Genomic DNA, 24,820 nt, shown 5'->3' with positions numbered 1-24,820 from the left:
TACCTGTAATTTAGGGCTGAGTAAATTTCAGTAAGTTTTAGAAGGAGAAAAAAATAAGCCTTTATGGAGGTTTAAACAGGATAAGCTCAGGATATTAACCTTTTTCGCTTGACCCTTTTCTCTCTGGCTTAGTGGAACTCAAACTAGATGATCCATCATTTTTGCACTAACAGAATTCAGTAAGGTAGTTTTTATTCATTTGCACATAAATACAGGGCTATACAGAACTCCGTAGATTCTGATGGGTCATAGAGAATTTGCCACTGGTCAGTGGAGGGCTGAAGGGGGTTTGCAGCTCTCAGCTGTTGAAGCACATTCAGAGTTATCGTAAGCTTTCCCCTTAGTGTTTTTCTCAGCTCATGAATGGCAAGAGATGTGATCCACATGGATAATAGTGTGGGAGAGGCTGTATTATGAGGGAATATGAATGGGAAAGGAGTGCACTTATGAAAAAATCTTTGTATAAATTGGGCTTGCTAGTTTAGGAGCTAGAATTAAAATTCAGGTGTGGGGAACTGCATACAAGTTAGTAACCTCTGGTTTCAGAGGAAAGCATGTAAGGCGGCTGTGAATAAATCATCTGAGTAATTAACTGGGAAAGAAGTCTGAGGAGGTAATAAGCATATTTACAGCAAGGAAAAGGACAGAGATCCGCATAGTCTAGATTCTGGTTTCAGGGCATTACAAAGCCAAGTTAGACTTCTCAGTTCTATATTTGCAAACATTGATTCCACAAAAACAATGGAATTTGAGAACACTGTTCAAAACATAAAATGGAAAAGATTAGGAAACTAAGTGGTGTTTTAGGTGAGAAAATGTCAGTTCACCACTTAAATATATAACACAATTTTAGATAATGGTGTTTTAGTCTTTGTGGGGCACAAGACAGATAAGTATTCAAGTAAGGAGCAGAAGGGTCATTAGTGAAAACGTATTAACTTATGTAAAGCATGTTTGTTAATTACTTACAGAAAACTGGAGGAATGCTTAAAGTGACAATATGCCTACAATGTTAGCAAAACGTGCACATTGATAAACTGAACAACCAACAATTGGCCATCTGCACTTTGAAGACTTGAACAAAAATTTCTGAAGAATTATGATTCATCTTAAAAATACTGTCTAGTATGAATCCAGTTTGATAAGAATTTATATACTCCTTCTAAGAAGAATGTGACTCTATCTAAAATCTCCACCTTTTTTTTTTTTTCCTGTAAGACTGAAGCATAAGTGTAGGTCAGAGTAGAGGTTTGTAACTGGGATTATTTTTTTTTTTAGTCAATCTTCTTTAAGCACTTTTTTTTTTTTTTTTCCCTAGAATAAAGACTCTACTCAGAGTAGTATGCTTTGAGCTTCTAGTAAAGTTTCTGATTGGCAAAAAATGATGGTATTTTCTGTCTGAAAAACAGAGGATTTTAAAAGGTATATACAGGTATGCTGGGGACACCTTTTTGCTGGTGGTGTGCAAGTATGAATTTTTGGATGCTAAACTTCTAGAACTTGATTCAAGTCAAGCCCATCCAGCAATATTTTATCCATGAAGGGAAACATAAGATCAATGAATTACACTATCAAGATAGTCAGTCCCAGGAAGGAATATGAGCTCTAAAAATGATTAAATTTAAATACTTCTATGATAAGGTCTTGTTTAATAAAAAGTTTTATTAAAGCATTTTGATGTTTTGACTAACAGTAAGGAAGAGAGAGGTTTCATTTGGGCTATTTGACTTCACTCATGAAATCATTTACAGTAAAAGTAACCCCAAAATATTCCAGACATCTTATTCTCTATCAGTCTGCTTATTGTTATTATTGCTGTTAGTCATTATAATGTTTCAAAGCTAATTATAATTGACAAGAAGACCTTGCATATCTGAGTCAATGTTTTATAACATTTTAATATGCATGATGTATTAACATATTAACAATGTAATTGCTCTAAAGTGTGGGCCAGATTTCTGACTCTTTCATGCTAGCACGGTTCTCTTGATTAACGTGGAATCAAGCAACACAGCAGCAAATTGTGCCCCTGTATATTTGTTGTGACTTAAACTTTTCTTCAAATAATTTTCTCCCTGCCTGTTCACTGGTATATTTTTTGAGGCAGATCCTATTCTGCCACTTAATGGCAGAATAGGATCTGAAAATATGGCAGAAAATATTATTTTCTGCCAAAAATGGCAGAAAATATTATTTTCCAGATGTTTTTCTCAATGTGATATTTAGAAATGAAAACCTATTCCTTCCTCACAACAATTAAGGCATTACACTGCCTCCAAAAATATGGAATCCTAATTAGGTATGTGGTTCTGGGATCTACAAGAAGTAATGATCTAGTAACATTTTCATCACACTGTAACTGCGAGTCTCTATTATGGTTCCCTTTCAACTCGGGATATTCTCTTTCTATGTGTTTCCCAACAGTTTTCTGTGGTTCCCTGTTTTCCTAACTCTTCTGTCCTTCTTATTGGTAGCTGCCACAAGGAAGTGAAAAAAGCTTTTCAGAAGCTTAGAGTAGACTGCCTTTTGCTAAAATTGAGGGTCTATAGAATAGTGTTTCCTAGTTGCAGGTGTTTCTGGAGGTTTCAGTTGTGATTAGTTTTGCCATTGCTTATTCATGAAGTGATATATATATTTTTATCATGTTAACTGATCTGGATTTTTCTTTTATTTGCATTGATTTTGAAAAAAAAAAAAAGTAACTGTGTAACTCTAAACATTTGTAACCTTCCTTTCTTTTTGGTTTGTAAATCCACTGTTAATAGTTGTCAAAACTTAAACCGTATTGTTAATTTCCATACTCATAATAGTTCACCTCTTACATATGTAAGGCAGTTAATTTACTGAAAATGACATAGCTGCAAACTACAGCCTGACTTGCATCCTCGTTAGAGAAAAATAGGGCTGAATAATAATACTGTATCAGAAATATAGGTTGTTTTCTGCCAACATTTGTTTCAGTTTGGTCTCTGGATAGATGTGTGGGTGGAAGGATACTGGCAGTGTACATTTTTTTTCCTTGAGGATTTATTTAGGATCTGTGAATAAAACAGCATTGTTTTCATTGTCATGAACCTGACATGACTATAGCAGCTTCCAATACAACCCGCTCAAGCAGCTATACTAATAATTTATTTTGAATTATGTATTTGTTTACTCATATTGATGTGTCACATATAACTTGATTATGTGTCACTATGAATATAAAGCTCACTGTGGTCAAAATTAGATATGCAGAAGAACAGTCTCTAAGGACATGCTGTTTGCAACCAGAGCTTCTGACAAGAGACAAGTAACTGTAATTGCTACTCAAATATTGAAAAGGTGCTATAGTTTCTGATTAGGATGCCCCTTCTAAATCTCTTTTCAAGCCTTATCCCATCCCTTTGTTCCTCCGACTTTAATATTCATTCGTCTCTCTCCTTTTGCATACCCCATGCAGTCTAATCACTCTCTTATGCAGTATGTAGGTTAAATGTAATAAGCACTCACGTTACCTAGTACATCTAATATCTAGTATATCTTCTAGCATTTTATTTTCCAAGTCCATGAGAAAGAATAGAAAGAGGTGACCCTGAGGTGGATTTTTCAAAACACAAATACTGTGAGTTAAGGGAGGCTACCATTGAAAGTGATTTATGATAACCTGAAACTTGAGTTTCTGGGTTGTTGGGTTTATGGGAAGGGGCACAAGGGGAGGGTTGCCTGGGCTTGGCATTCCCCTCCAGCTCTAAGATTGATATGACTTAGGTTTCATATCATTGGTTTATCTTCTGCTCAGTTAATGACAAATCTTACCATGGACCCTGTTTCTCAGTCACATTGCAGCACCAGGTAACTTGCATGGCAAAATTTAAACAGAATGGTATCTTTTAGTTTTCTCATATAGCTAGGGTTTTGGTAGGAGACACTCTTCACCACTGTAAACTGCATTTGAGGGGGTTTTTCACTGCTCCAATCTAATTTTGCCTTTCCAAGCCCTCTTGATCTCTCTTTATGCATTCAAACAAGACACAGTCATGCATATACACCAAGCAAAATATGATACTTCTACAAAGAATAACAAACATTTCCCAGTTTTGCAAATGGATCTTTCAATTCACTAAGGATCAAAGGTAATTATAGAATAACTATTTGTTAGGCTGATGAATAACTACACAGCTTAATGGTAACCATTGAAAATGGTGGAAAAATAACAAAGAGTTTGCATTTGAATGTTAAATGATTGCCTGCCCTCAGATATGCAAAATGGGAGCTGATTCCATCAATATATATTGTCTATATGAAAAGAATATACTTTAATACATATATATATTGTTTTATTATCAAGTTTATATACCCATGTTGATCGTTCGAAGTTAACAAAGTACCAATTTGAGGCCATGGCTTTAATTTAAATTATATTTAAATTTTAATTCTTATATTACTTTAAATGTAGGAAATAGATCATGTAATATTAAGGACAAGGACTTGATTAAACTTTCAGAATAAAAGAGATTTGATTAACTTCAGTAGAAGTGGAATCAGGCCTTGAAGTGAAAGGGAAAAGTAAATACAAAAGCAGTCATTTTGAATTACTTTGCTACTACAGTGGCAAGCAAAGGACTCTGTGCTGAGTTAGGTGAATGTCACTGATAAGAAAATGATGTTTGGTCTTTTTGCAGACATGTTTCATTTTTCTGCAAATTTCAGGTACCTGATTCAAATTTTCTATTCATTATGGGCTATATTAAATATTTTTGTATGTCTTTTGTGCCCTAAAGCAAAACCAACTAAACAAACAAAAACACAGAAAAAGAAAATGAGTATCTGAGTGAGGCTCGATGAATATGGCTTTAAGTGAGAAACAGTTTCTGTCATGGCTTGTGCGTCTATCACAGAAATTTTACTCTTTCTTTTCTCTTTTTATATTAGCAGCAAACTGAAAGTATAACCTGTCCTTTTATTGTAATCCATACATTTTATGCATTTATTAAAGGTAGGTAGATCTTAGTCACTCTTTATAGGTGAAATTACCTTTTAAATACAAATTCATCTTTGAAGTCATTTGCTTGAAAATGTAGCCTGTCCTCAGATCTCCCTCCCCCCCCAGCCTTGTCCTCCTTTCCACAATATGCAGTTAAAACACACATTCTACCTGGTTAGTCACTATATATTGTTCTCCTTGATTTGTCCATACCTGTGGAAGCATGCATTTTGCAGGACATTTTTTCATAGCAATGAGAGGTGGAAAAGTGAACAAAACTGAAGGAAGGGGAGGATTTCGAGCAAATCCTTGGTTAAAATTGTCAGTCTATTCACGAGGAAATAAAAACAGACGGTAGCATAGCTTTGTTCTTGACTTGTTCCTCTTTCATCTGTAGACCATAATAAAATAAACTGAGGGATCTACGGAAAGGTGACAAAACTTTTCAATACCATTGTTATTTTTCTCCCATAGAATAAACCAAGAAATATGTTTGGAATAAACCAATAAATATGTTTTGTATCTTCTTGTTTCTCCCCCCTTCCTACACATATGAACATGCAGAGGCTCACCAAAATCTGTACTCCTCTGATATGTTACAGTGTGCTGAAATAAATATAAATTTTGAATAAGGGTTTGTTTCTTGTTTTAGCATTTTATTTGGAATGCATTCTACTGTGCATTGATATGTTTATGTTATTTTACAGATACTCCACAACTTTCAGTATTTTCTGTATTTTCTCATCCTTTAAAAATTTAAGAACAGGAGTGTTCTTAAGTCTTTGTGGTGACCAGTCCTGTTTATTTGTTTCTTTCTGGTTTGGTTGTTTGAATTTTATCTAAATTCAAAAATAGCTTATGGTATGTTATTTTTAAAAGAATTTCAGAGTCTCTATCAGGCAGTCAATCTCTTTTGAATCAGATCATTACACAACACTTCAGACAAATGAACACAGTATTTATTGCTATATATGATTTTTACAGTTAAACTTCAACATAAATAAAGTTTCAGTTTCACAATAGCATCTCTGTTTCACAGGATTCTTGAAGCAGAGTTGTCAGTTTTATATGGCAAAAGAATTGTTAGAAGCTGCAGTGTTTTAGAGGTAAATGATTGCACAAAGAAAATGACAACATAAAGCCAAAAAGGAAAAATAAACTTGTCCTGCATGTAGATTATCTTACTAAAATCATCAGATAAAACCTTGATAAAGGTGTGGGGAACAGATCTGTTAAAATACAACTTAATAAGTTTGAAGTATGAGAGATGTAAAACAAGTGCTGTTGTTTTTATTAAGTCAGTGATTCAGATTTTGTTTTGATTTCTCTGTTAGAACTAGGACTTCTAATTTAAAATATTATTAGAGTAGAAATTTCACTGAATCAGAGAAGCATGAAATAGCTATTTCCAAGCCATATGATGATGATAATAATAATAAAAGATGTGTTATTTTCGAGAAGTCTACCTTTTATTCAGGTATTTAATTTTAGTTAAAATGCAAGACAGTTTATGACTTTTTAAAGAGAACCTTGATGTGATTTGGATGCTTTAATTAAATAAGGGAGAAGTGGATGATACTGGATTTCTTTGTGTTAAATAAATGATGATTTTTTTTTTTTTTCCAGCCAGTAATTCTCTTTTGTAAAGACCACTGCACTTTAAGATAACTGGTACATATATCTATCAAGGAAAGACAGTAGAGAAGTGTTTTAAGCATGTTTATGAAGCGTTTAAGAAATGCTTATGGGAACTGAATACTGACATTATATGCTGCCAGCTATGGAATAAGACCCCAAATCTGTTTTTAAGTTCTAACTACTCCTAGTATTACTTGCTGCATCTAGGAATAATGTTAACATTTCTATGCTTTGCATTAGAAATCTCCAGTGATACACATGTTATTCTCAGATACGTAGTTTTTTTTCAGGAAGGATGAAAGAAGTTGACTAGTAAGAACTAGAATTGATCTGCAGCCTACAAAAAATTAAGCTTGGAGACACTAAATGGCTTGAACATAGGATTTTTTTTTTTTATTTATTTGATTTTGATTATCTCATCTGAATTATTTGATAATTTGATTATCTCATCTTTTTGTATCAAACTGCAGCACTTTTTAATCCTGAGTGTTTCAATGGTATCTTACTCAGAGATGATTACTAGCAAGGTGCATAATTGAAGCAGTTGAAGTTCAAATGCAATTTGAGAACTAGGGAGAAAAACAGAAGAGCTTCTTAAAAGAAGAGCGGAAGGCATCTTAAAAGCTTTTAAACCTTTCAATATACATTTTTAAGTTCACATGGACTTATAAGCTTATATTTGGAAATTTATTTATTATCACCAATTAATTCCACTACTTATTTTGTCATTGAATCACACCTTCCTTATACCTATCTTGCCTGTCTATATATATATATATATATATTTTTTTTTTTTTTCCATGTGTGCATTGTGCTTATCTACAGCAGACTGCTGGATGTTAGAACTGTGAACAGTAATTGATACTTCAGTGCAGCGCATAAAAGAGTTATACTTCTAGGAAATTATCTACACAATTTGCATATATGTTTCTTATAGCTATGTGCTCTGCTGTGGCAGTGCTGTCCACAGAAGACTAGCTGAATGTATTTGAAATTGGAAACTAAATCCTTCTGTGCAGCTTTACCCTGAAAAGGATTTTGGTAAACTAGACTAGTGGAAATTTTGCTCGGTATTTTTAAATAGAATGCTTCAATGTCCTAAATTTTCCAACTAAGACATTGCTTCTCAAGTGATGGCCCTAATGATATACATGTATTTGTATTGCAAGACTCAAAGGTAGATTCCTGGGTGAATGTTTGAGAGGAAAGAACCGTCTGTGGAGGTGAACAAGGAGAGCACATCTCCTAGGAAGGGGACATTGGCAGAAGTCAAGGATTAACAGGCAGTTCAGAAACTGACAATGCTTTCAACAGCTGATTTATGTGAATGAAACTAAAATTTCCAGGACAGCTACCCATGCAAACATAACATTTTTTTGCTCTAATACATCAGCATGGATCAACTTCAAATGTTTCCTACTTTTTGTCAGGAAACAAAGACAGTGGGCACTGCTAACAGCAATGGATTTAAACTTGAGAAGGTCATCCTCAGCATACGTGTTCTACCACTGTGAAGTTTGCAGACACTTAAAGTATGAACATGGGCAGATGGAGTTGTTTTATCTTGTCAGTGTTCTCATCGTCAAGTGAAAATAGGATTTATTCAGTGAGAATTCATGTTTGTTTTAATAGGCATACTTAGAGTGATTTTTATTTATGGTGATTATTTATTTAATTTATTTTCACTTAGTATGAAGTGAAAATCCATTGAAAAATTTGCAATGACAAAATAATACAATGTGTTCATGTGGTCGGCAGTACAAGCAGTAGATAAAATTCCCTCACCATCTCTCTTTCTCAGCAATACATTTCATCAAAATCACAAGAACCCTAATAGGTAGCGGGTATCCCCTTGTTTGGAGATTTCCAAACAACTAGTTGGGCCTCTCTTGTGTTTAGTAGATAAATTTTTTAAATGAATTCTCATCGAGTTTCTAATTATAATATCTTTAAATTTAATGTTTGTATTTCTGATGAAAGACAAACATTTTGGGGGCAGTCATAGGGGACATGAATAATTTCTTTAGAAGCTTATCTAATTAATTACATTTCTCTGTAATGTCTTTAAAATTTGAACTGCCATCATTTCATTAATTTAGATAAAAGTAAATCTTTAGTGTTTAAATATGACACTAGTGCTGAGAATTCTGGTAAGCTAGAAATTCATTGTCTGTATTTTTATCAAGTTAAGATCAAATGGGTTTTAAATGTTCGGAATTCATTATTTGCATATTAACATTTATTTGACTTCAAATACATTATTATTTCATGTCATAAGTGTTCACCTCACCTATTAATAAGTAAGATTATATGATGTGAAACTGACATAAATATTATTCTTATAATATTTCAGAGGTGGGGGAAGGTTCTTTTTCTTCTGTAACACGTCTTTTTCAAAACTAAAACTTGTGACTCCTTCAAATGGGAAGTATTCAAAGTCTGATGTCCTGTAATCTTCCATATACAATACAGGTGGAATTTGAGTATTTCCTGACATCCAGCAAGTGTAAAGCCTTTATAGATGAAGCCTCAAAAATTATGGTTGTTTTTAGCATACAAGGTAAAAAAAATATGCAAGAGGAAGGATTTGATTAAGTCACAACACAACTAACTTTGATAGAAAACACAAAAATAGACTGTATTCTGTGGTTCTTCCTGTAATCATCTTTACCACTTGTAGGACTGCTACCAGCCACATCACTGGCCTCCAGTCCACTGGCAAAGCCTAACCTACTTTAATTTTTAAAATTTATTATTACAGGTACACGGAGTACAAGTCAATAGCAACTTCTTTCCTGCTCCCAAGAATTAATTCTTTTTTCTCCTGAGTCAGTTCTGTATTGTTAGAAAATGGAACCCATATAGACTGCTAAGTTGTCACATAAGTACATTGATACCCCTGACTCTTAACACAGGAGCTTTCTCACCTGTAGTAAGAATTTAGGTGAAAGCACATACATAAATTAGTCTGACCTGCAGTTTAATTCATGTAGTGTGCAATTATTCAAGTTGTTAATCGTATAAGCGCAATAAAATACTGTGCTGTAAGCTTATATTCAGTAAAAAATGGATTTTGAAACTAGGATTGGGTTACTTGCAGAGGCATACATGTCCTCTAGAACATTTTTCAAAACTTCAGATCAGCTAGTCTTCTCAGTATAAGTAAAGTTCATGTATTTGCTTTTTGGGGAAAAATCATAAAACCTAAAATATTTATTAATAGTCTCTTAAAATAAACTAACTATGCTGAATTGGAGAAAAGACTAGAAACTGAGTGAAATTTATTCAAAGTAGAATGCAAACTGTTGCTTTAGCTTGTCTTTACTTACAGCTTAATAAGATTATTCTACTCTACAATGATAAACTCCTTTATGCAAAATGGCTTTATATTATAAATGATGAGGTGTTATTTCAGTGAAGAACAATGATCACAGGTTATATTTTTGGTTAGCTGCACATGAATCAAAGCACTTTACTAGTCCAAAGTGCAATCTAGTTTTACCTATGTCAGTCTTACAACGTTCTTTTTTCACAATGTGGGTCTCCACGTTAATAGTACTTATAATGAAGAAATAATAGATGTGCAGTCAGAAATACTAATAGAGTAAAATGCTCTGTGCTCTGCCAAAGATAAACAAAGAAATAAATCTCTGTTGTTTACAGCCTTCCCTTTTCCATGTATAATGGACTTTATCAATAAAACAATACAAACTTCATCAAAGAAAAATCTTACCAATTTAGTGTAAGAAATGTCTTCACTGAGCTAATCTCCAACAAACGCTGTTTACAATAGGGGTGTATTTATTCTTTTCAACCATAAAATACTGGCCATCCATCTTTATCTCATGCTCTAACTCTACAATCCATTACAGATAAGACAACCCAATCAAGCATGGACAGTATGGTTTCTATTGAAGAATTTGTGTCAAACCCAGATTAAATCTGTTTAACTTTTATGCTATGATTTCTTTTCTTAGGGAACCACAGTCAAGTGTCCCGGGTGCCTGTTGCTATCAAAGTTCTTGATGTAAATGACAATGCTCCTGAGTTTGCGTCAGAACACGAAGCATTTTTATGTGAGAATGGGAAGCCTGGACAAGTAAGTCTCTCCACGGTTTTTGAAGTAATTTATTTTTGAGTAATTTTTGAGTAATTCTGTGTGAGAGAAGAGGGTGCAGTTTCTTCCTGACATTTTGTCTTATCATTATTCCCAAAATATGTGTCTATGTTCTTGCTTATTATAAATATTCATTTAAGATATATCTGTGATCATGTTCTCTGGTAGATCTTTCTATACATGGACATATATGTTTTATTTATTTTTTTTTTTAAGTTTTAAAGTAAAGGTGTTTCAATATCCAGAATAAATATCGAAAGCCTTTAAGCTTCCACTGTTTCCAGTCTTTTTGATGGAGCTCATCACTTCATAAATTCATGTACTTTAATAGTTAAAAATATAATTCAGCCTGAATCTCATTTCAGACATTGAACTATATTGTAGCTTGTCATAGGTATAATTTAGAAGAAAAACTTAAAACAATAAAACCATTTTCCTCTGCCTATATCTTAGTTATTATCTCAATCTAATTCTTACTCCATTTTCTATGAAAATTGGAAAAGAAAAGAAAAAAAAAAAAAAAAACAGAACTTGGTGGAAAGTCAGGTAGTTTGTAAACAAGTTTAATGTGTTAAAAGAGAGACAGGGTGTTGGAGAACTTGAGTTCCACCTTTTTCTTACATCTCAGGGAAGAAAAAAATAAATGATTTTGCACGTTAATTCCTTCTTAATTTGATGAAATTAGACTGTTGGCAAATAAATTTACAAAACACTACAAGGTAAAATAAATGTAGCTAGACTTCAAAAGCAAGGTTTAACATCTGTAGCTCTTTTCAAGGGAAATTAAACAGATTTCTTAAAGAGCATCCATTTTTCTGACAAATGTACAGAATAAGGGAAGACTATTTCTTGTCATATAAATTGCAAGGTAAAGATTGAAGAAAATTTAGACTTTCATAAAACGAGGCAGTAACTGAGATTTAACTTTTGTCCAACTTGAGAAATACAGTATGTTATAGCAATTCACTGTTTTTAAACTTTATTTCTAGCTTGTGACATTTTATTTAAATAAACAGCAGCTGACAGCATGACACTAGACTTGTTAATCCAACTATTCCCGTGTCTCGTGGGTGTTAGGCATTGAATTCACTACTTTCCAAAGTAGGTTACCTGACAATGAAGTTATAAATTATATTATTTTAGTACTACTAAATGACAACCTATATAGTAGTATGATGATCTACCTCTATAAATCTGGATTGTTACTGATGATTTGACTCTCTAGCACCCCTTTTTGTTAATTAAAAAGGTGTCAAAAAGGTGTCACTTAAGAAAGAAAAATTCTGTCTAACCACTGAAGATTATTGAAATGTACCCTGAAGTGCAGACATTTCTCAGCAGACAGTTATGTTACAGTTGGTACTGAAGTTCCTCTAGTTCAGAGTGGTTTTCTGTTTGCTCAGGGTGGATTTCAGATGCTGAGTAGTTATGTTTTGTATGATATATTAAATCGTAATGAGAATAGCTTTATCCAGGGCTCAGTAAGCTTCCCTGAAGTCAGCAAGATACATTGCATGGTGTTTTCTGGATATATTTATCTATCAAATTTCAGGTTTAAGAGATTTGAAATATCTTTCTACCATTTTCACTTTGGAATAAAACAATAAATGAGATAATTGGCAGTCAGCTGCTAAAAGTGGTTTTTGTTTAAGTATTTATGGACAACTTTTGTTAAACCATATGTTATTCTTCAGCCTCATCATCACTTACACTCTTGATCTGATGGCAGATGTCTCTTCTCTTGAACATGAATCCTCATGTGAACTTTATACATGGTTATTGAGTATGCTACCAGCATGGATGAGGTGTCACTGATCCTGCAATTTATTCTGTTTTAATCAAATAACATTAAGGGGACAGTAAGTATGCAGCAGTCCAGAATAAACAAGGTTAGATTCTGAATAAAAGTTGTCATTTAAAATATATTTGTTCCAGTAAAGATTTCCATATTTACACTACTGGGTTATTTTTTCTTGTGCTCATTATTCTATATTCAAATTTTGGAATAAATCATATTAATCAGTCAAGATGTAGAATTCCAGAAACAAAATATGTCACTGCTACAAAACAGTTAATGTGAGAACCACCATTTACATAGTAGCAAAAGCCTAATTTGGATGTTTCTTCAAAGTTTAAACTGAAATGTTAGATATACAGAAAAGGCACAGTTGTGTTGTGGTATTTCAATGTATTTACATTTACAGATCAGCTTAAATATAAGTTTAAATCAAATTTGAATCACCATAAAGGAGATTACATCTGAACCTTCTCTGAGACATTATTTGCAGCCCCTAAATATATTGACTGAACCTTCTATTCCCGTTCAGTTTCTAAGTGTTCTATTTTGGGTTCTGATATAATTGCGAGTGGCAACTGCAGCTGCTGGTGATGTGACAGAATGTATTAAAAACTGTTGATGTATAACGTTGCCAGATGCACTTGCTTTGTTTTAACCTACCTCTAACAGTAGTACAGCTAGTAGGAGAGGAGAGGGAGGAAAAGAGGAAATGTTTGTCCACGCACATATTCCTGTGCTCCTTGTGCATTTTTACACGCAAAGGAAAGTTGCTATAAGTGTTCTTTGTCAGTTTCAGGAGAAAAACAGATTTGAACATACTGTTGCAGTACTTCTAATCTAACAATGAACCAGCTCATCCATTTACATAAAGCTAAAGCCAGAACACTGTTTTCTCCTACTCCTAGAATAGAACATCTGTATTGCTGCATAAAGGAAAGTTCCTCCCACACTGTTCCTAGGTCCAGACCCAGTTTTCTCCAGTAAAGTGCTGTTTGCTCAAAACAAAGCTACAGAATTTTCATACACTTAAATAGCATAGACAATCATGTGCCAGTGCTTACCCTTGTGTGTAAACTAAACCAGTATAAAACCAAATACAATTTTCCCTGAGTCTCTCTCCATTTATTTCTATTCTATTTAGTTATCCCAATAGTATGGATTGGCTTTTTCTGATGTTAGAAATCTTCAGATAGATCTTTGTCTCCCTGAAGAGGCAAAATTCATGCAAAGGGCAACATGCAGGTTCTAGCAGTAAATGGCTGGCCCTAGGTGACAAGGCAAAGTAAAAATTGTACCATAACGAGTCTAATGCTCATAGTGTTATGAATATACAAAGTAATTAAGAGAGAACCATGAGCACCAGTGTAACTACAGAAGTTTTTTCAGAGTAGGCAGAACAGTTTTGAGAGAAGTAGGGAAGAGCTTAGTAATTATAAGGAACTGTTTTGATTCAGACAAGTTGCATCACAGGGAAAGACTTCTACACAGTATCATATATTAAAGTCACATGTACACAATGTGTAGTCACATTGATAATAACTTTGTTTTTCTATTTATCCTTCTACATCATTCATTATGATTATACTGGTAATCTTTATACATATTATTTCAGGCATATTTGGCTATGTAGAAATGTAATACAAATTTGCAGACTATAATGCTGAGTTGTCCTAGGGGATCATTTAAGTATTAATTTCAATCCAGAGTTGCTTGTTAAGCAAAATATGCTCATTTACTGTGTTCCTAGTAAGTATATGTACAGAATCAAATATATACATTAATTTTTAATACAACATCAAAGTTGAAAATTTATTTGGAATAATTTCAAAAATTTCAAGATTTAACAGCTGAAGGGATATTAACTTTCACTCTAGTGCTTACAGATAAGCAGTTCAGAAATCAGTTTTCATTTTAGTTATCATTATAGACCAGTTTCATTATATGAAACACCTTTGTTCTGCATTTTTTTACTAGGACAGAAAAAAAAAAAAAGAAATCTATATAGGGATGGCAGAACAGCTCTAGAAGTTCCTCTACCACATTATGTACAACAAATCAAGATAAATAATCTTCCATTACACTATCACACAACACTGACCAGTAAATCATGTTCCTCAGCATATTAAAATGTGGTAATGAGAATTAGTGGACTTTTCTCACTCCTATAGAGTAAAAGCTACAGCAGCTTTCTATCACTGTATATATATTATGCTTTTTTCCTTTTTTCTTTTCTTTTTCTTTTCTTTTCTTTTTTTTTTTAAGAGCTTACTTTAATGCAAACACACAAAGAAATAAGGTTGCTATGGAAACACTAACTCTTAATTCTTTGATGTGTGCATGTAACACAACAACTGTAGTATTTCACTAAGATTGTCTTTGGCATATAATTTTATGTGCATTTTTAGAGAAAGAATTATTTGGTAAACAATGAGGGAAATGGATGGAAAGAATTGAAATATTAGAAAGAATTCTATAGGACATTAAAATATATCTGTTCCTTCAGAACAACAAGAAAAAAGAGAACAGAAAAAAAAAAAAAAAAAAAAAGCAAAGAATATGGTCAGTTTCTGTTTCTTGAAAATTTCCAATCTAGCTTATATTCTAAGTGTATTTCAAAAAATTTTGGTGAGCTGAAAACCCATATCACTAACGCTTTTGGCTTCCAACTTACAGGTGTGTTAACTGAAATCCTAGGGAAAGAGACTTTTTACAGTCAACTCTCCTATACAATGCTGAAAAGAATTAACAATTACATAGCCAGCAGAGATTAAATTGCATAATCATTGGAATAACAGCAACTATTAAGTGCAGTTGATCCTCCAGTCTTTGCTGTGTCATTTTCTTTTTTCCCCATTGTTACTACATTGTAGCAGTGTTTGAAAAACAGAACATTCATAAAACCTATGTGCCAAAGATACTTGTTTGGAATTCCGTTCTAAATTGCTCTTACCTACAATGCAGAATTTATGGTACCTAGTCCAGCCCTGGACCAGCTGCAGATGGGTAGTTTCCTTTTAGTTTAGTTTTGTTTGCCTCTGCAAAGAGCAAGCTGAAAATATTCCATATAAGTGGGTTCATTTCTGCAGTGGGACAGGTGATGTCTGCTTATAGTTTTCCATCTGTTTACATCTTTTTCATGCTGTGTAGCTCTCTGTTAGAGAGCTACATAACAGGTCTGTCTGGAGACCTACTTCTTTAAGAAAAAGTTATGTTAGGTCTTCTTTTTCCAGCCTTTCTTCTAATACATGCATTTGAATCATGGTAATCAAGGATTCCATCCTGGTAGATAGAGTTATCAAAAATAATAATATATTTATATCTAATTTGAACCATCAAAAACTTTTTCAATAGATTATTGGTGATAAATCTTCCCTGCCCAGAATATATGATTGGGCAAGGAATTAATTGTCTCAACTTTCTTCCTAGGATTTCCTACAAATTATATATGCCTCTATCAAAACCCACTCAAACATTTTTACATACATAATTTGAAATATTTAAGTTTTGGTGCTAGTACTTGTCATTATCTAGTAAGATTTTATTCTTTGAGTCTTGAAGAACACAGAAGGAGGACTGTGATACTGAGTGCTATTGTATATGTAATATACATACTGATAGTCCTTTCCCTTGCCATAAAACCAATATAAAATATTATTTATTAACATTGTGTTAGCAAAATGTTCAAAAAGTTCAAAAGTGTATGAATTTGGACAGAATCAGATTTTTTTTTCTATTTTTATTCTAATATTTAAAAATGAAATTTATACTGTTGCCTAATTTGAAATTAATTTAGCCTAACAAATTTTGTATCCTAACTTTAGTGCCCTGCATTATTTTGTGAATCACTTTTTAATAACTTTTCCAAAGCAAACTTGTGTTCCTAATACAGGAATAACTGAGATTTTATTAAAACTAAAGGGGAAAAAAAAAAAAAGTTTTTTTAAAACTCCACTTACAAAATTATATATTTATAGTTAAGTTATTCATTTTATAGATATTCACATCTGAGGAAAGGATTAAAAATATATTATACATATTGGTCCAGTAAGTAGCATTGCTATATAATGAAAGACTGCTGTAAGCATACTGAGTATTTCTGAATCACATTCTTCCCTTTCTTTATTGCTGAATAATGATTTATTACTTGCCTAAACTGCAGCAGTTTTTACTGGCCTGTCTTATATACCCATCTTTCCTTGCAATCTGCCTCCTCTTTCTGGAAACAGTTTAGATCCATAGTCACCATTTCTCAGATTTTCAATCTAACATCTTTAATAGCCTTGCAAGCTTATACATTTGCACTTTTAGTCTGGCACATAGAGAAGTGAGAATGTGTTCTATAGAATGGAATGTTCTTTACAATATGTATGTTTAACAGGGGTGTGAATATATAATGAGACCCTTTTCTGTTACAGGTAATTCAGATTGTCAGTGCTGTTGACAAAGATGATCCTAAAAATGGGCATTACTTCCTATATAGTCTGCTTCCCGAAATGGTCAACAATCCAAATTTCACCATCAAGAAAAATGAAGGTAAATATAAAGTATATGTACTGTGTACCTGAATTAATTTGGTTGAAATTGCCTTGTTGACTTCCAGTTACTTTAGCAGTTTGTCCCTTGGGCAATTAAAATATAGATAATCTGTTTAATGGTACCTTAATTAAATCTCTTAAACTATTGCCAGTATTTTTACAGTAGATAAGAAAGTAAATTGAATACTGGATTTAGATCCAGAAGACAGCTCATTGCCTTAAATAAAAATTTGTAGGATGGATTTGCTGCATGTTATATTGCTGTTACGTTGAAATTCCAGTGATACACTGTAAGGTGAAAATCTGAAACTATGTTGATAAATAATGTTGGTCTTACATTGACTGGATATAGATGGGAACATAAAATTAAATATCTGTTAAATCCCCCAAAGGAAATGCCTTTTAAGCCTGTTCGTTGTCTGCATGAAGGTTCCAGAGTATTTCAGTCAAGCACTTTTACTAGAAAGAGGAATCTGCTAGGTCAGCAAAGCCCAGAAGTGTATCACTATACTTCACAGCACTTCTGGAAGGGCATAATATCATTTTATAGTACTACAGAAGTTGAATTTCATGCATGATGGAAAAAAATGCCCATTTAATATTATTAAGCAATAGATTTAGACAGGTACTTTTTGGGGCACACATATACTTGAAGATCATGTGAGAAAGAGCTGGGAAAAATTGCAAATGGTGCTATATGTACTTGTATTTTTTTTGAATATTTGGCAAAGATTTTTTTTTTTTTTTAATTAAATAGCACCTTTTCAAGAATTTTAGTTAAGTTCAGTCTCTTTTTTCTCTTATTTGAAATGATAATGAATGAAATCTGTATTACTAATAGGAAGATGTATATGTGAGCATTGTATGTGCATGAGTGTAAAAGAAATCTAGGAAATGTCAAACAAAAAGAAAATATTTTCATTTTTTATTATTCTAGCTGTTTATTATTCTAGCTGTTCCAACCAAGATGGCACCATTTTTTTTATATGATACTATAAAAACCTAAGTTCTTAAATCTGTTAAAATATATACTGTTTTTTTGCTTTTCATTAGATGTTTTCTCTTCCAGCTTTCACCAAGTTTGTGTCTACTTATATTTGTACTTTCATGTACTTAATAAATCCTTCTATGTTCTCTGCAATTGCTGGAGAAGATTTTTAAAAAAAGCTCTTCAAAATCCATTTCATAATCATCAGTAGTGTAAATTGAATTAAGCATCCTGAACGTTAGTCGGTTTGGACCACACAACATGACAAAATAAACAAAGGTCTCAGCATTTCTCTTCATGTTTAAATACTTAACTCACATCACTAATTAGCCTTGTCCTTCCAATCTGTTACCCATATAAGACCCGCTCTTACTTCTAGTCACAGCCAATGGCAAAGTGCCTCCTGACTGGAGTGGGTGTGAGGAACCTTTCTGTATAACATTTTAGTCCAATTTTATTATAACATTGCTACACTTAGTTTTACGCTGGTAATTTTTTGTGCATTTTAATTGGTTAAATGCGTGTAAATCCTTTTTAAAAAAAAAACAACTGAAATCTCCTGGAAGCAAAAGTGCACTTGAAAAGACTTTTCTGATATAATCCTTCAGCATGCAAAGATAAAATTTCCACTATACATATCATTATTTTCTAACAACATTGCTCAGCAAGGGATGCAGTCCATGGCTGATGCTAGAACATGAACTCCCACAAGAAGCAAATATTCCTGTCAAAGCCAAATCAGGGTATAATTTGGTTGGGGTAAGGTTTTATATCATTTAAACATCATAAATCCCTACTAAATCTTTATTTAGTTCTGCCACTTAAACACTGAACTTGAACATGGCTTTGGCTTGTGTATATCTGCCAGATAAGCATCAATGATTATTTGTGTTGAACTAACTAACTCCATTGATCCTAAAAAACAAAACAAAACAAAACAAACAAACAAACAAAAAAAAAAAAAAAACAGAACTGAAAGAAAATAAAAGAAAATAAAGAAAATGCCTGTAACAGAACCTGCTCTCATTTCTGGAGAAAGGTGTTTCTGAGGATTAGATCAGTGCACAACCCACTTAGGCTTGGAACTGGAAAACATTTCCTGACCCTGGTGGTCAAAATCCTTGATGTCTTCCTGACTGTGACACCGCAGCCTTGACTTCCTTTCATGTTCCTGGCCCTGTGGATTAATTCAAGGCAGCAAAGATTGCCATGATTCCTGCAGAAGAAATGCTATCCTCTTATGGATCTTACAAATAGAGTCCATTATCTCAGGAAATAAAACACAGAAACCCGATCTTTTATTTGCCAGCATTAGTGATTTTTAAAAGTTATTTTTCATATCTTGCCTTTCTCAAAATTCTCTCAAGAGCAGAGGTAACAAAAAGCACCCCTCAAGAAATTTTCTGAATTAATACTGTCCTTTTGGATTCTTAGTTTGTGCTTTAGATAGGATTGTGGCATTTGGCAATTACTTCTGTACTTCACAAAATAATGATCACAAAATTTGATCTGTTGGCACTAGTATGCAAACAATGCATTTTAGCATCTGCTGGGGGAAGAAGGCTGCAATGCTCTGTTTCTTTCCCTCATACTAAGATGGAAGTATTTTGGAATTTTATCTTGCTTTATGGGATATAAGCTTAATCATTAACTCATGTACTCTGTTGTCTATGAGCTAATTCTATCGTTACTACTTTCCAGATTGCCCTAAGGCAAGTTCACAAGATACTTCAGTAATTAACTGTGCTCCCCAATTATACTACAAATATTCTGATAGACTACTTTGTGATTGCCAATCCATTTAACTGGGTGACACAATGGTATGTCTTCATCAGAAACCAGAAAACAAAAACAAATGCTATTTCCCAAAGATTAAATTATGTTTTGTAAAAATCTGTTCCTTTAATGGATATACCAACATCCTTTCTTTCTTTGTGCTGTTAAACTTGCATATTTACAATGTCTTCTGTGTAGACAGGATGTTCTAAAATAACTGTAGAGGCTGTAGTGTCTTTCTGATGTAAGTAATGTAAAAATGTAAGTTTAACTGTCATCATACATCTCATCAAATGTCTGCAGATCATCTCTCAGTGATCTTTATTTCTCATATCTCCTGATCTGTTCCTCCTGTTCTTTTTCCAGCTCAAATGTCTGCTACAGAGTAGTTTTTCTTAGGTTTTGTGCCTTGGCTAAATGGGCAACTACTGATAAACTGAAGGAAAACAATCTTACTGTCTCAAATTGTTATCTAAGGAACACATTTGGCCTACCAGATGCATAAACTTTTATCCCTTCACAAGAGAAATAATTAAATAGTGGTAAAATTGTAAGAAGTTAATGGAACAGAGGAAATCACGTAATGTTTTCTCTGTTGATCCAGGTGACTAAACCTGTGAGTCTGTGCCATATCAAAACCTTGACTGCACAAACTCAGACAGACTGCCTGATCGCTTACATTTCACGTCTCTATGCTGGGTTTCTGGAGAGAAGCAGAAATGGGAAAAATGATAATAAATGTTTTGTGTAGTGCTTCTGACAAACTTCAAACCAGCAAGAACCTAAAACTTAAGATGAAAATATCTGATGTTTAGACAGATGTTGATACATTCTAGCAATGTGTTGTTGAATCCTTAGCTGAATGTAATTAACTTGCACAAAAAGCTGTAGGAGCACAACGAATAACAAAACACTGACAGGAACTTAGATGACTGTTAAGTATTTTGTACTGTCATGGCATCAGTAAATTGAAATGAGACCTCTGGAAATGGAATTAGCATTTATTGACTGTTTTTTCAGGTGAGTGGTCTTCGCAAAGCATTACCTAAAATCTAATGCCAGTACATTGATCGTCTCCTGCATGCCAAACAATACACTCACAGCAATACCTGTTGTCAGCATCCAATTCCTACTGTTCGTATAGTTTCCTTAGTTTATTCAAGTGAGAACAGAATTTTTTGCTAAAAGCATTTTCACAGATGTAAACATTTTGATATGCTGCCAATGCAATTTTTACTTTCAAAAACTAGCAAATACATCTTTGCCATAAAGTGACTTGAAGTTTTTCCCAAAAGATGTTTCCATTGCATTTCCATTTTTCTCATGCCAAATTCTGTTTCCTAACAGAATAAACCCTGAATAAAATGTTCTACAGTGCCTTTGATGCAACAGCTATTCTGGCAGAAGTAATGGTGCATCACTACTGTGTAAATGTGGTATTACATACCTCTAACTAGGGCTCATTTAGGAGCAGCAATCACAGGGTTGCTTGGAACATGGGCAGACCTTGTCCTTAGGGTTAAGAAAACCAACCTAACGGCACACATTTGTATTCCTGCAGATGTCCAATAGCCTTATAAGTAATCAGCCTGCCCTCTCCCCAAAATATTCAATGTCTTTCTGGAGCTCTGATTTTGGGCCAACCTGATTATCATGAGTGCAACAGAAAGAAAGAGTTTCTTTTGGTGGTGGTGGTGTTTTTTGTTTGTTTGTTTGTTTGTTTGTTTTTTTCAATTGAAACATATACTTCATTGTACTTCAGTGATGAACTGTTCCGTTCATTCTCTGTATCAAACTTCATATTTATGCTTAACCATGAATACTCTATTACACTTAGGATACCTGTAACAGCTCCAAGAATATTCATGTTTAAATGCCCATTTCTTTTGTTCTTTCAATCTAGCAAGTTTAATCTGTCACTTGATCTGTGCTGCCTTGAAAGTAGTAGGCAATGTGTCATTCACTTAAAAGGAAATAGCCTGGTATTATAATCACTTCAATCACTAACTGGCTTGCATGCCTTTGGACACTATTGCACATCTTATTCAAAATTTGCTAGTTCGCATCACTGCCTCACCATTAATAAAGACATATTTCTAAACTATTTAGAAATTGCTAGAGAAGATAATTCGTGCAACCTCTCTTTTTGATGTCCTAGGTAAGAAAATAAAAGCAACTGATCAGAACCACTTAATTTTTTAAAGTATTTCTGTTTCATGGTGCTTTTAATATAATAAAACCTTTTTTTTTCCACATCTTTTTCCTGAAAATATTTTTAGCAGCATCTGTCAAATGCATACCTGGAGGGCGAGTCTTTTGTTCCCACAAGAGACGCATGCTAAAATGAGTTTCTTTCCCTGAATCGGTTTCCTTTTGCATTTCTTGATAAGTCTCTCTGCCATTGTCTCAGCTGCCAGCTAAAGCGCCTTCTGTGGTTTTGATTGACTTTTCTTTCCAAATATATACCTCAGAAAGCTAAGAGGAGGCACTGCTATTTCATTGCCCTCCTTCCACGTTGCCCAATTTCAAAGTTAACCCATTGACCTCAAGTACAAATTGCCTTAGCAAGGACATCATTAAACCCATCGTTTCTTGATGGATGTACAATGAACATCTAGAATAACAGCACCCATATGGTCCCTTAGATAGGAGCTGTAAATCCTCTTCTTTGCAGTTTAATGCAATTTTTCAAGAGCCTTGGGAAACTTTGTGGCCCAGCTGCCATCCATGCCAGAGGGCGTTTCATGATAGCAATTCTCCAGGGAAAGCACATGCTTATACATTTCTGATGTCTGTAATTATCAACACCATATTTTTATACATTGATATTTGGACTTTCAAAGTACAGTTCTAATATGTCCCAAGTCACAGGGAATGCTTGCACAGCAATATGCATTCGTTGTGAAAGTAGTTGAGTTAAAAATAAATTATACCTATGTATTAAAAAACAACAAACACAAGCTGCTCTATTAGCTGGGATTTCTGTGCCAATCTGCCATCCACAGACACAGGTCATGTTTTCCAGAGTGCTCATAATCAAGAAAAAAAAAAAAAACAAAAACAAAAAACAAAAAACCACGCTATCAATCTTTTTTTCTTCCAAGCACGTTGTTAAAAGTGGAGCTGTTTAAATAGCAAAGTTCAACATTTATAGGAACTGAGGATAACAGAACAATCTCAAGTTATTACTATTTTAAGAACGGTATAGTTAATAATGAACTGTTTAGTCCTATGGAACACTTTAGTTCTGTTGCTCCAGAGTATTTTGGTGTGAAATTGTATTTCAGAAAACTCCTATATTTTGGATATAAAATTACATTTCTCAGGTAAAAGTCAAAATGCTTTTTATAGACTCAAACTACTACATTCTATGTATTATCTACAAGTTAGATTATACTGCTGGGTCCAAGCCCAATTCTAAGAGTAATGTCTCAAGTGTTTCTTGGTCTATGTGCTGGAAAGCAAGTAAGAATTACAGTCCAGCTGTGTGGTGGTAAGAGAAACACTCTGCTGCTTAGCTCCTCCACTATTGGAGCAAGCAGGCAGAAAGATCCTGGCCTGAAAAAGAGAAGGACAGGTTCTAGCTTACAATCCATCAATATCCAAAAAGTGGTATTCAGCTAGTACAAATGTTTTTCCTATGGTGTGTGTTTGCCTGAGGTAATAAATTTTGAGTCCCTGAAATAATTTGTTTTTCTAACAGAGGAAATGCAGTTCTGTATTTACTAAACTTAGCTGTCTTCATCCTTATTCCATAGACAATTGGCCAGATTGAAAGTTCTTTGGATCAGAAATATTTTAGATCATTCTTTATAGGAAAAGTAACCAATGTTCTTATTTACGTATCTGACAGAATTCTGAGATGCAGAGTCATCCTGTGGTTTCTGAAGAATCACAAAGATGAGCCCTTTTTGCTAGTGATAAAGTGATAAGCAGTGCCAGGTGGATATCAGTACTATGCATCTTTTGATTGTTCTCAAATTCTAGAAGACTGGTAGAATTTCAAGTTAATTATAATATCACCAAGGGACCCCAATACATTCCAGTAGTGCTCAGAAGTTCTGACTTGCCAGGCACTGAATGCATTTTCATTTCCATTGTATGATTTCACAATGTTGTTGAAGTTATATATTCAACTCCTTTCTACTATACCGTTTTGTAGTCCTAGTAAGGTTACGCTTCCCATGGTACAGTAGTGTTAGTCCCATCTAGTCTGAGAACATGATTGAAAATATTCTCAGTATATATCTTTCATACCTAATAGCTTTCTGCTTCCTTTCCCCCTTCTTTCTTTACTATTACTTTACATCGCTATTGACTATGTTCCGTTGTTCCCTGATGTTCTGTTTTTCCTTGATGTTGAATATCGAGTGCTATTTGAAACAACTTCTCTGGCATAGACGGATGTGATGTTATTTTCTGAAGTGAAGATTCCATTCGTGTGGATGGGAAACCAGCATTTCTCCACTCCAATCCTTTTTGTTCCACTTTCTTCGCTGACACCTGCTTCTGCTGTCTTTCCCATCTTTCTTCTTGCATGCAGATCACTGCTCTTTCTGGACTCCCTTCTAATTAGAACTACAGAACAGGTGAAGACTAAGTGCAGATCCTCTGCAAACATACTTTTTAGTCTTATCTGGATGATTTACACCTTCTTACAATGGTTGTGTGCTTTTCACCACTTCGATAAGCTAAAAAACAAGATGAATTCTTCTTGGTGCCTTTAGCTGCTCTAGCTGAAAGTGAATGTCAGAAAAATAGAATCAGCTCTTCAAAGGCTAACCTCAGCTACCAAGCTCCTCCACACTTTGACCATTCTGTCTATTCTGTCCATCTGAAACCTTATTCACTCCTCTCCTGTATTCAGGATGCAGGGCTCCAGACAGACAGATTCCCTCTCTCCTCCGCCCTAAGCCAGAAGTGATCCATCAAGTCTTCATTCGACTGGACAGGCCAACCTGATGAATGAACCAGCAAGGAGGGGGCCATCTGGTAAGCCAAT

The 24,820-nt window shown here is 33.9% G+C and overlaps 1 protein-coding gene across 5 annotated transcripts in view; it reads left to right on the top strand.

Annotated features, from left to right (window-relative positions):
• Window positions 1-24,820, top strand: part of CDH8 (cadherin 8) — a 204,712-nt gene that overhangs the window by 157,570 nt on the left and 22,322 nt on the right. For 4 of the 5 annotated variants that reach the window (XM_013098274.5, XM_005018256.6, XM_038185527.2 and 1 more), the window contains 2 exons: window positions 10,582-10,703; window positions 16,935-17,052. In XM_013098274.5, the coding sequence (XP_012953728.1) occupies window positions 10,582-10,703; window positions 16,935-17,052 (240 nt within the window). Of the gene's footprint in view, window positions 1-10,581; window positions 10,704-16,934; window positions 17,053-24,685; window positions 24,811-24,820 lie in introns of those variants that run through there. The other variant, XM_021271466.4, reaches the window with a different exon arrangement.

Source organism: Anas platyrhynchos, chromosome 12, assembly GCF_047663525.1.
Source record: "Anas platyrhynchos isolate ZD024472 breed Pekin duck chromosome 12, IASCAAS_PekinDuck_T2T, whole genome shotgun sequence".
Taxonomy (NCBI): domain Eukaryota; kingdom Metazoa; phylum Chordata; class Aves; order Anseriformes; family Anatidae; genus Anas; species Anas platyrhynchos.
This window is presented reverse-complemented; position numbering and strand designations above follow the sequence as displayed.